The sequence below is a fragment of the Sceloporus occidentalis genome, unplaced genomic scaffold (genome assembly GCF_023333645.1).
Source record: "Sceloporus occidentalis isolate IW3139 unplaced genomic scaffold, rSceOcc1.0.p SCAF_2, whole genome shotgun sequence".
Classification (NCBI taxonomy): Eukaryota; Metazoa; Chordata; class Lepidosauria; order Squamata; family Phrynosomatidae; genus Sceloporus; species Sceloporus occidentalis.
Window position 1 is genome coordinate 124,965,047 of NW_028316982.1, and position 13,368 is coordinate 124,978,414.

A 13,368-nucleotide genomic window follows, 5' to 3' on the forward strand; every position below is an offset into this window, starting at 1 on the left:
AATTCTGTCAATAGTTTTTCTCATTCCCTGTTGACTGGACTTACTAATGCAAATCTGTTTCTCACACTTTCTTTAAATTCTATTGAGATGTTCTTTAGCTCATATTTTGGCATGGTGATTGATTTGGTATTTTTTTCTTCAGCTTTATTCTAATTCTGGATATTAGTAGTTCATGGTCTGTGCCCCCACAATGGAGTTTCTCCACCTTCTGTTTCCTGTTATTGTAAACTATTTGGTGTTTAAATTTACTATCTGGTGATGTCTACATGTACAATCTTCTCTCTGGATGCATGAATAAAGTATTTGTGATAAACAGATTGTTGGTCTCACAAATGGACTCTGTCATAGAAATTCTCAATTTCTTCTTTTTCTTCTTCTGCCTCTGTGGTTGGTGCATATACTTGAATTATGGCAATGTTTATTGGTTTTCCTTGAAGACTTATTGGCATGATTCATTTAGACTTTGCATTATAGTCTTTGCTTGATTTTGCTATGTCTTTCCTCACTATTAATGCTACTAAATTCTTTCTTCTTTTTTCATTTCCTGTGTAGTTATCTGACTCAAAATGTCCCTTTCCTGTTCATACAATTCACTGACTGCTAGTACAGCTATGTTTATGCGTTCCATTTGTTTCTTTCTTTTTTACTGTCTAGCTTCCCTTTTCTCATGCTTCTCATGTTCCATGTATCTATAACACGTGTGGCACTGGTCTGGACCTTCTCTTTCTTATTCTTTTTTATTATTGAATATATCTCTGCATGGTTTCCAATTTTGTTTAGTTCTATTATGTCCATATCTCTGTTTGTGCTTACCCTATGTTCTGCCTTTTTAGCTTACTGTTTGTGTCTTGTCCCTAACTCTTGTTCTGTTCTGTATTGCCTCATCCTGCAGTACTAACATGTGCTAGTTATGGTGTCACTGCTGGAGTGTAGGAAAGATCTTTTACCAGTGTCACCCACCATTACTGCTGCTGCCCAGAAGTTGTTTTTCACCCCCACAGGATTTGTTCCAGGTCTCCCTCTTTCTTTTCCCTTCAGATTCTTCCCTCTCACTATGATCTTCATATAAAGTATATAAAATGACAAAATTAAGGTTTGCTTTTTGGATGTTTAAAAATATATATTTTCAAGCCATGAATGGTTAAATTCTTGGATGCAGAATGTGTGGATGCAGGAGGCCAAGTGTATTTAAATAGCACAGGTGGCTGGGGGCCATAATGGCATATATTTCTAATGTACACAAGACACTGGAATAGCACCATTGTCTGTACCAGTCTGGAAGCAAGAGTCCCCTTTGGATGTCAAGCCTTCTTTACTCATTGAGAAAGTTACTTAATTGGGGGGGGGTGTTGAAATAAATATTTTAATTATATAGGTTTGAAAGGCTTGGAATTGAATAGGACTCAGTCTGCTGCTGTGTGGCACAGACAGAGGTACTGAGGGGTCAAGCTTGAATCTGACAGAGTTTCCAACTGGACCAAAGTGAGAGTGCCCAAGGCGGGTTACAGACCGCCGCTTTGCGGCGGTCTGCTGCCGCCGCCGCTTGCTACTATGAGGGAGCCATAGTAGCCACACCGCGCGGCTCCCGCGCGGAGCAAAAAAGGAGCTCCAAATGGCGCTCCTTCTTGAGGCGCCTCTATTATGTCACGAAGCGCCGCTGGCGCATTCACGACATCATAGGTGCCGCGACACGTCTGGACGCTATGCGTCCGATACGTAAACATGGCGGCCCCCATGTGGAAGGGGCACTGCCATGTTGTACGTATGGAATACGTACTAGGGTTAGGGGGGTGCGGAAGCACTGCCCCTTCCTAACCCTAATACGTATTCCATACGTATTTTTTGGCTGTCTGTAACCCACCCAAGTGAGCATATTTATGGAATGAACTATGTCTTGAGACAGTTTGAATGGATTTCCCAGGAATCCCAGAAACAATAGAATTCCTAACTGGTTGATGTTTTTAACTTCAGAGTTTGAAAAGGAATATTTTTGGTTGATGGCGGTGTTATTGATTTAATCAAGCAGGACAAACCCAGATAGTTTGTGGCAGTATTTCCATTGGGAAATACAATGGAGGCTAGCAGAGAAATTGGCTTATGGCTTTAGGCTGGCAGACTTGTTTGTCTTTGACCTTCAAGAGGAAATGCACATGGCAGGGAGTTGAGAAGAAGCACTACTTGCATGTCAGTGGAGCTTTGAAAGCTTGCAACATGTATATTGTGCATTTTGGTTAGCCCAATAAAGGTATCACTGTTTGCTAGATTTTTGATGTTATTAGATTTGCTATATGGCCAACACGGCTACCCCAGAGTGTTTTCTGGATTTCAAGATACTGCATTATAGCCGCCACAGGGGCATCCTAAAGAGAGAGTCAGTGGACTGGAGCCTTCCTATTCAAGGTTTCTGCCTCCAACAAAGGTAAAACATTTTTTTTTTCTAAAACTGGGACTGCATTGGCATGTTTTACCTCAACACTAGCTGGTGAAAAAACATGAAGACCTCTTGAGAAATTTAGTGTCCTCTGTCTAACAAAGGGACCTGTGACCTCACAAAGGATGGAGACATACTGGATTTGCAAAGGAAGTATTGTGTGTGTGTGTGTGTGTGTTGCAAATGGAAGTTAAATTTCCTGGACTTTGAGAATCTTCCAAGTGACCATATGGCCAGAAGAAGGTGCCAGCCTTGATACCCCTCCATATCATCTGAACTAAGAACAAAAACACCAAAATGCAGGTCTAGCACTAATATCTTCATTTCCCCCCCTCCTATATGGTTTTTAATATCTTGCCTGATGAAGAAGCCATTAGAGCCTCAAAAGCTTGCAAGATGTATATTGTGCATAAAGGTATCACTGTTTGATGAATTTTTGATGTTATTGGATTTGCACACATTAAGTTACATAGATCTTTTCCACATGCCCTCTGATGTTACGTGACCACTCATGAGAAGTTCACATAGCACAAACAAAATGCCCACTTCATAGTTTGCTGAATGGCGAGTAGAGGTTCCATTCTCTGCCTTGAGTTAAGAGCTTCATGTCCCAGAGCTAGTGCTGCACAATGGACCTTATCACACGTGGGGGGTTTGCAGCTCACATCTGCAGTCACTCCTGTTCTAGCAATGCAAAGTGTGATTTTTTTCACACCAGATCCAGAGTCACTCCTGTCTAGCAATGCGAATTAAGGTTAAAATGTGATGTTTTACCACACCGGGTTGCCTTTCTGTTGCCTTTCCGAAGTGAGGGGGAAGAGAAGTCAGTTTGATTCCAAGCAAGTCACGTGATGCAGATTCAAGCAAAGTGGAGTGAGGGCACATTGTATTACCACACCAGAGCATACTTTGAGGGTTCAACGATTCGAATCGGCCCCCTTGCATGTGCTCAGTGGGGCTCTGGATGCTGCCCTCCTTCTCTGCCCCTCCTTAGCTGTCATCCTTCGTGGGGTGAAGAACCAGTCGGGGGATGATGGGATAGGTTGCTGGGGTCAGGATTGGGAGGCAGGGGCAGTCGGGGGATGATGGGATAGGTTGCTGGGGTCAGGATTGGGAGGCAGGGGCAGTCAGAGGATGATGGGATAGGTTGCTGGGGCCAGGATCGGGAGGCAGGAGAAGGCAGGGGATGATGGGAATGATGGGTTGGGTTTCAGGGTGGCAGAGAGGGCGAGATGGAGGAGGAGGGGAATGATGGAGCAGGACGCAGAGGCCAGGGGGGTGACATCGCAGTGCTTTTCCACACCAGACCAATTCGCAATGCAATCGAAGAGAGCCTGGCAGCGAATTCTCTGAAGTCACTTTTTTTCTGGTTTTACCAAAATGAGGGGTCACTTTGGAATCACTGCTGAAGTGCCTCGCAAGGAGCTCCCATAGAAGTCAATGGTGTTTGATAACACAGTCACTTTACGATGTGAAACCGCATCGTTGGAAGTGCAGTCACATAGGAAATGTGCCGAAACTGGGCCAGAAAACCACCCCAAAGCTCCGTGTGATATACTCCGATGACAGACAAGACTGGGACAGAGAATAAAAGATGGGATGGTGTAAGTAAGAAGGAGAAAATAATAGAAGTTTGGTTAAGGTGGGGCATAGAAGATAGACTTTGTTACCTCCTTTAGTTGGCTTGTTCTCTGTTCCTTCTGTAAACCACAGATTTCTTTCTGTAATTTTAGATTGTGTTCTTGTAGCTGTCCAATTTTTTCAACAAGTTGGCAGATGTGCTCTAGGTAACCCAAGCCTGAACCATGTGCTTTGGTATTTCCTTGGGTTACCTACAATGAAAAAGAAAATAAAAGCCTATTGGATATTTTCAGTGAAAAGAGAAAATATTATTTCTGGCGGAATAAATTGTAGCTTATATTGAAAATTCCCTACACTGGCCATTTAAGGGCACATCCATCAAGAAATCTGCTCAAAACGATCTAAATGTGGCCAAATTAAGACTAGCACTTTGGAGTTGCCCCATTTAAGCAAACAGGTACTGCTTCAATTGATAAATTAAAACTACACAAAAGAACCTATCCACATAGGCCAAGAGTTTTGCCATGCACATAACATCTGGACTTGGATAGCTAAAGAAATGCAGGTAGGAAGAGAAACAACCAAAGCACTGCACATTTCCATACCATTGTCTACATAGATTCTATACTTCAGGAACTCACAACAACAGTGGTAAACATACAGTGATGACTAATTCTACACTACAGTACAACAGCCAATATCTTTAGTTCTGTAGGTAAGACCTCTGGGTACACAAAACACTTAGCAAGGAGGGGAATAGAATCATGGTGGATCTCCCCGTGGTACCAGCTCTTCTGAAGAAAGCACACAAAAGGTGTGAGCAAAACGCAACCCTTCAGATGTTAAACTGTAATTCTTATCTCAATCACTTTGAGTGTTTTGGCTGAGGCTGGGAGATGTAGTATAAGAAAATCTGGAGTTTCTTTCTCCACCTCATTCTAAGGTATAAACATACTGTGTATGGAGAAGGATTCCTAATCATGCAGATAGATCCTTGCACAGAAAACCTGAATACACTTTGGCTCTAGAAGAAGTGGATGTTAAGTCAGAGCTTCATACAACAACACTATCTTCCAGTTCTCCTCCTGTACACTATGGGCAAGCAGGGACATGACCAAGACTTTAACTGAATCAAATACAATAATTTGAGACAGTGTATAAAAAAATTAAATTATACAGACTGTGACATATTCTAAGGAATGTAACCTGAGTACTTGCATACATGTCTCATAATGTGCAGCATTTGTGGAAGGACGTATTCTTCCACAAATTTGCTAATCAAAATATCATGGGGGACTTTATGAAATGCTTTGTTGAAATCCAGATAAATGGCATCTACAGCATCATCACCATCTACTAAACTAGTGGCCCAATCAAAAAAAGATATAAGATTAGTTTGGCAGGATTTGTTCTTGACAAACCCATGCTGGCTGCTACTAATTACTGCATTGTCATCAAGATACCTGCAAACAGACTCTGCTTCTGATAGTGACTGTCCTGCAGGGTGTTTCTTCACTGTTACAGTCCTTTTATTTTTTTGCTGGCATTTTCTTCCTATTGGTTCTGTAGAATCAGTTCTCCCTGTGTTCTGTCCAGGGAGTCCTTGTGTTCTCTGGTGCATTGAGGGATCTCATTGCGTAGGTGTAGTATGCTGACCTTTTCTTCCAAGACTAGGGAGATTATCATACCCAGGAATCTAAAAGACGAAAATGGATGTTATTGCATTTACAACCGTGTCCAGGCTGTAGGCAGCCCGTATCCACTCGAGCAGCCTGTCTTCAACCTGGACTTCTCCAGCAGCTTTTTCAAGTACGGAAAAATCTTGTTCTTGAAAAAACAGTAGAAGAGGTCCAGGTTGCAGATGGGCTGCCTGAGCAGATACGGGCTGCCTACACTCGTAAATGTGATAACATCTATTTTTGTCTTTTATATCCCATGCCTCTCCCACCAGAATTCATGGGTGCAATTATCTCCAACCATCAATTTGTACTTGATACAGCCATATTCAACGAGTTTACCTAGGAAGAAGACAAACATTGCACATACAATACAGCAGACAACTATGGATCTTCATGCCTTCAACACTGCAGTTATTTTTCTCCCCTTTCTCTCTATAATATCTGTGTGGGACGTAACTGTACACCCCAAAACATTTGGCACTAGCTGTAAGGCTTGGTCCCTCTCCAAACCCAGTTCTTTCTTCACTCACAGCACCTTTAGCAAAGGCTACTGGGGAAAATATGCAGATGACCTGCTATTCTCCCAGAGCTTCACTTTCTAGACTGTCTTCATTGCTTGTTGCCCCTCCAAATCTAGCTTCCTTTTTGTTCATGGCATTTTTAGCAAAGGCTGCTAGGGAAATTATGCAGATGAGTGACTCTTATGTCTCCTTGATCTGTTAATCAGAAGTTGTTCTGGATAGTGAGCCTGATTGATCAGACTCACAGAAACCAGGAATGGGAACTTCCATTACTTATTGTAATAAATTTCCCAGACCTTTTGAGGAGAAAGTCACTGAATGTGACTCTATAGTTGTGACAACATCTGGGGAAGTGTCCTTTATTTCATCTAGTAGGATGCTGACAAATTGGACAAGATGTTTCAATCAGTCCATGTAAGTTTCATTCTTGCTGATACGATCTTGTAAAGATGGAGTGACTGGGTGGATATGAGGGTAGTAAATGCTTCATTATGTCAAGGTGAGATGCCTGCTGCTTTTAAAGTTGTTACAGTACACCATCTCTTGGAGAGGAAACCCTCTGAATCCAAAGGCATATATAAATCACCACCCCATAACCAAAGTGCTTGTCTGTGTGATGGCTGAGCAGTTTTGGAATATTTTTTGGAAGAAACATATTATCCAGAGTATGGTTTCAAGCAATGATCTTGTACTAAAAGAACCTTGGTTGCCCTGACTCCATACAAAAAACAGTATGTCGTTTTGCTGATCCATAGGGACCTGGATATGATTATCCTGGAAAAGGGGTGGTTAAGAGATATGATAACCCTGTTTAAGTATTTGAAGGAATGTCATATTGAGGATGGAGCAAGCTTGTTTTATGCTGCCCCAGAGACTAGAACACAGAACAATGGATGCAAGCTACAGGAAAAGAGATTCCACCTAAACGTTAAGAGGAACTTCCTGACAGTAAGAGCTGTTCGACAGTGGAGCTCACTCCCTTGGAGAGTGGTGGAGTCTCCTTCTTTGGAGGTTTTTAAACAGAGGCTGGATGGCCATCTGTCAAAGAGGATGCTTTAATTGTGAGTTCCTGCATGGCAGGAGCTTGGATAGGATGGCCCTTGGGGTCTCTTCCAGCTCTATGATTCTATGATTCCTCCTGCATTTCTTGGTAGTTTTTGATACCATTGATCATGGTATTCTAGATCACCTCTTTTGGGCTGGGAGTAGGAGGCATGGTGTCATGGACGTTCCACTCCTATCTATAGGGGCAGCTCCAGAGAGTGGCAGTTTGGGGAAACTAGTGTTCAGCTATCCTTCATGCTGTCCAGTACCTATACCTAGTGAGCTTGAGGGCTGGGTGCTATCATCATCTCAGAATCTAATAAATAAATAAATAAATAAATGTCATCAGAGTGACCTGGACCCGTATATACACTGAGCCTATGCCTGGATGTAGCACAGGGATGATTCTAAGTTGTTGTGGTTTTTCCCTCTGGAAAAATAAGCCAAAGGACTGGTATTAACAAAAATCTTTTCCCCAGTCTACCTGACACTACATGGTATATTGCATGACTTGGCTGGGCATCACAGAAAGTAACATAGGAGATTATCAAATGTTTAAACCAGAATTATAGTTGTAAAATAGCGCCTTTGGCAACACATGTGAACACGTGAACACCAGCCAGCCTGCCTCCTGAGAGGAACCTCTGCTGAATGCTGACCTTCCCTCCATCTTCCCACTGTTCTGGGACTCCTTGGAAGTAGCAGCAGCATCTCCAGCTCAGCAGAGAAAGAGGTGGGGCCTGCCTTTCCCCTTAAAAGGGCACTGTCTCAGCCTTCTCCTCCCTTGTGAACACCAGCCAGCCTGCTTCCTGAGAGGAACCTCTGCTGAATGCTGACCTTCCCTCCCTTTTCCCACTGTTCTGGGACTCCTTGGAAGTAGCAGCAACAGCTCCAGCTCAGCAGAGAGAGAGGCGGGGCAGTAACCCCTCAGACATCCGGAAGCTCCCACAGCTACCCTTCTCCTCCGTCAACTCCCTCATGTCTTGGGATCCTCACCCCATCCCTTCCAGCACTGTTGGACTGTATCTTTATTTTTCTGCTTTTCTCTTTTCTACATTTTCTCCTGCCATCTGTTTGTCACCCAAACCTCTCTTCTCCATGGCTCCTCGCACCTCTCCTTCTCCTTATCTCATCCCTATCCGCCCCCTCCCTATCTCCCAACTCCCATTCTCTTGCGCTCTCTGGAATTGCCGCTCCGCTGCCCCAAAAGCAGCGGCAATCCACGATCTTTTTCTATCTCAATCATTTAATCTTCTTGCCCTCACTGAAACCTGGCTTCCGGCCCACGATACCGCTACCTCTGCTGCCCTTTCTCTTGGCGGTCTCTCTTTTACCCACACTGGCCGCCCTGAGGGTCGCGGAGGAGGGGTCGGCATCTTATTATCAAAGTCCTGCCAGTTTCAGGTTCTCTCTCCTCCCCCCAGCTACTCCTTCTCCTCATTTGAATTACACTCCATTAGACTCTATTTTCCTCTGCAACTTCGGGTTGCCATCATCTATCGTCCTCCTGGTTCAGCGTCTCAGTTTTTCACAGATTTTGAATCTTGGTTGACATTTTTTCTTTCGGATACTGTCCCCTCCCTGATTTTAGGTGATTTTAACATCCACCTCAACGATCCCCAGAATTCCTCAACCTCTCGCTTCAGCTCTCTCTTAGCTTCCTTCGGTCTCCAACCCCATTCCAACTCTCCAACCCATTCCCTTGGTCACTGTCTCGACTTAGTTCTCCCCTCCAAGTGTGTCGTGTCTGACTACTTGGCTTCTGATTTCCCACTATCTGACCATCACCTACTTTCCTTTACTCTTACCTACATTCCTCCTCCCCATCATACCGTCCTCCGCCAGTTCCGTGATCTTCATTCTCTTAACCTTAACCATCTTATTCAGTCCTTGGATTCATCCTTCGCTTCTCTCAATCTTGGGGACTCTGCTGATTCAGCTATGTCTTTACTGAATTCTACTCTCTCCTCAACTCTTGACAGCTTTGCCCCAGTATCTACACGCGTGTCCTCCTCTTCCTCTACGACTAGGCCTCAGCCCTGGATCACTCCCATTGTTAGATTTCTCCGGTCCTGCTCCCGAGCAGCCGAACATCTCTGGAGAAAGTCCAGGGAGTGGGCTGACTTTATCCATTTTAAGTTCGTTCTTTTATCTTTTTCACGCGCCCTGTCGATGGCAAAACAAGACTACTTCAAATCATTGATCTGCGCCAACGAGAGGAGCCCGCAGCGCTTGTTCTCCTGTTTCAACACACTGTTAAAACCCTCTCTTCCCTCCGTCTCTCCACTATTTTCTCCCTCCGACTTCGCCAACTACTTCATTACAAAGATCACTACCATTCGTTCTGAGTTAACTCTTCTTGATTTGGCTCCCACCATTAATCTCCTCGCCCCTCCTACTAATAAACTCTCTGTGTTTCCTCCTGTTTCTTTGGAAGAACTCTCTTCGCTGCTGAACTCATCCAAACCTACCACCTGTTCTCTTGACCCACTTCCTTCTCGTCTTCTAATCTCTATAGCCCCTTCTTTGTTACCCTCCCTCCTCTATATCTTTAATCTCTCTCTCTCTTCGGGTTCCTTCCCCTCAGTCTTCAAACATGCCTTAGTTTCCCCTATCCTGAAAAAACCCTCTCTCGACCCCTCTTCCTTGGCTAGCTATCGTCCAATCTCTCTTCTTCCTTTTCTCTCCAAGGTGTTGGAACGAGTCGTCTATTCACGCTGTCTTGAGTTTCTTGAAACCAACTCCATTCTGGATCCCTTCCAGTCTGGTTTTCGCCCACGGCACTCCACAGAGACGGCCCTTACTAAGATCTCAAATGATCTTTTGCGGGCCAAGGCGAATGGCCTTTATTCTATCCTTGTCCTACTCGATCTGTCTGCGGCCTTCAACACCGTGGACCACTGTCTCCTAATAGATGTACTCTCTGACCTTGGTTTCTCGGGCCTTGTTCTCGATTGGTTCACATCTTACTTGTCAGATCGATCTTTTTCAGTGGTCTCGGGTGGTCAGACCTCGTCTTCTGTCCCCTTATCTGTTGGAGTTCCTCAGGGCTCTGTTTTGGGTCCCCTTCTGTTCTCTTTATACACACTCTCCCTTGGCAAACTTATCAGTTCTTTTGGTTTCTCTTACCATCTTTACGCCGATGATACCCAGCTTAGGGTTTCCATCCCTAATCTTTCACCAGAGCTAGAGCAGCAAGTGTCATCCTGTTTAACAGCTGTCTCCCACTGGATGCACCATCGGCGTCTGAAGCTCAATATGTCCAAGACTGAGCTTCTTGTTTTCCCTCCTAAGCCCACCCTTCACTATTCCTTTTCTATTTCCGTTAATAACATCTCGATCCAGCTGGTCCAGGAAGCCCGCAATCTCGGTTTCATCTTTGACTCCTCTTTGTCATTTATCCCACAGATCCAGACTACAGCCAAAGTCTGTAGATTTTTTCTCTATAATATCGCCAAAATCCGTCCATATCTCTCAACTTCTACCGCAAAGACACTGGTCCATGCCCTAGTGGTCTCACGATTAGACTACTGTAACCTCCTCCTGGCAGGGCTTCCTCTCTCTCACCTCCACCCATTAATTTCTGTTCAGCATTCAGCTGCACGCATTATTTCACTCGCTCGCCGTTATGATCATGTCTCCCCTCTGTTGTCTTCCCTTCACTGGCTCCCTCTTCCTTTCCGCATCAGGTACAAACTTTTGCTACTCACCTTTAAAGCCCTGCATGGGCTGGCCCCTCTTTATTTAACTGTTCTTCTCTCTCCCTACATCCCTACTCGCACTCTCCGCTCTGGTAGCCAAAATCTCCTCTCTCAACCCAGGATCTTCTCTGCCCCGTCCCGGATCCGTCCCTTCTCTCTAGCTGCCCCTCATTCCTGGAACCTTCTTCCTCTGCATGCACGGCTCATCACTTCCCTAACCAGCTTTAAAGCTGAGCTGAAAACCATATTGTTTAGGGAAGCGTTCTCAGGGAATTTGTGATTGTTATCTGGCTGTCTGACAATATTTGATGTGATGTGATTTGTTTGATATTTGATGTTTTTAATCTGTTTTTTTCCTTTCTATATGGTAATTTTATCTATTCCTCTTTTAATTGTTATTATCTTAGAATGTACGCCTTGGGCAGGCTTTTATTTACTCCTAACTTTACCGACTTTGTACAGCGCTGTGTATAATTACAGCGCTATAGAAATAAAGTTTAATAATTAATAATAATAATAACACATATTTATTATATATAAATACACACATACACACACATATCACACAATGTCACCTCCAACCCATAGCTTCCATTTCTGTGAAAAACAGTTGGGTGTCCTTTTTCACTGATAGAGGAAACCTGTCAATAAACTACCCACTGTACAGCCTTCTCATTAATCCTTTTGTGTGAAATGTCACTGCTGCAGCACTTCAATATTGACAGTCATGTTATGTCATAGTCTCCTCCTCTTTCCTTGTCCCCCTGCTCCACTGTTCCCAAGCAGCCTATTTTTTTTAAAAAAAATCTGTTTCTTTTCTTCCCCCCGCCCCCTTTTAAAACATATATCACATTAACAGAACTCTATAATTATGTTAAAAAGTGAAAATAAAAATGATTATTTTTCAAAAAAAATGAAAGGCATGCTGGGGGGGCATGGGGCAGGGAGTGGGGATCAGAGTGAATCCAGAAGGGAGCATGATGGCAGAAGCAGCCCCAATCAGGTGCTTGACAAGATGTGTGACAATGGCTGCTGACAAACCAGTACATATCCATTTTCTTTAACAAGAACTATTGTGGCAAGAATGAGGATCATGTGATAATGTCCAGAGGCAAACTGAAGATACATTGGCACTGTCCCTGAAGTGTGAAGCCATTGTGGGACAACCAGAATTAACAAAATGTATGCACTCATACATTAAGAGCTATTCCCAAACTCTGATGATGAAAAGCAGGAACTTTCTAGATGCCAGTGAAGCATACAGCACTGGTAAAATGGTGAATGCAGGAGTACTGGATGCAGCTGGCAAGGCCTGCAGCCTCACAATTGGATTCAAAACACTTTCATCATGTTTCCTCCTTGGTTGCAAATGGAGTAGTCAATTTTTTGTGTTTTTTTCGGGCTATGAGGCCACGTTCTAGAAGAGTTTATTCCTGACGTTTCACCAGCAGCAGTGGGTGGCATCTTCAGAGACTCAGTCACAGCTGCCGGCGAAACGTCAGGAATAAACTCTTCTAAAACACAGCCTCATAACCCGAAAAACTCACAAAAAACTATGGATGCCAGCTGTGAAAGCCTTCGAATTCACATTGGAGTAGTAAAATAATTGGTCTCAGTAATACAGAATCGATATAAATACATATAAAACTGGAGCATCCCTGAAAAAGCTATTTATCTATATCTGTCTATAATAATGTTAAAATTATGTGTATCCAAAAGAGATGTGAACAGCAAATGGCAATTTTCAAAGTAAGTTACTTCAGAAGCAACTCCTGTTGAAGTTCCCTCTTCTATGTTTATCCCAATACTCATTTAAGATGTCTAGGAAGGTTAACTTTAAAAGATAATACTCATAGGGGGATCTGAGTGACTTGTGGCACAAGTCCTTTCTAGCATTAAAATAAGACTTTCAAAAGCTCTATGCAATTGGGACTGCTCTCCTCACTATCACACCTAAGAGTGCTGTATAATGTGTGCCGTAATAAATAGGGATGGAAAAGGAGGAGGGGTGGTGGAGCAATGAACAAAGTTTTGTCTTCTCTGACCAGCCCCCAGTGTGTGTGTGTGTGTGTATATGTGAGTGTGCGTGTGGAGCAGTATTTGTTCTATAAAGGAAAAAAGTCTAAACATTTAGCAAACCGTTGCAGCCTCTCCTGCTTGCCGGTTCTTCCTCATTCCTAACTTTTGCCAACTTGACCACACACTGATGTTGCTTGACTGCATGTGTCTCCTGTGGTTATCATCTGGGAAATATTGGAGGGAACAGGATTGGAGAAGAAAGCACCTGAACTTTCCATTTCAATTTTTCCTTTGTAGAAACAGGGTTGGAGGAGAGAGCTTCTATTGGCAGACCAAATTGAAATTCCCGTTCCTTCTTTTTCTCCTTTGGAGGTGTTTCCCCATCCACAGCC

The 13,368-nt window shown here is 43.6% G+C and overlaps 1 protein-coding gene across 3 annotated transcripts in view; it reads right to left on the reverse strand.

The window, feature by feature from the left end:
* The window catches only part of LOC149318981 (uncharacterized), a 37,675-nt gene that overhangs the window by 7,736 nt on the left and 16,571 nt on the right, over positions 1–13,368 (reverse strand). For all 3 annotated transcript variants that reach the window (XM_089510859.1, XM_089510860.1, XM_089510858.1), the window contains one exon: positions 4,102–4,263. In XM_089510859.1, the coding sequence (XP_089366985.1) occupies positions 4,102–4,263 (162 nt within the window). The remainder of the gene's footprint in view (positions 1–4,101; positions 4,264–13,368) is intronic.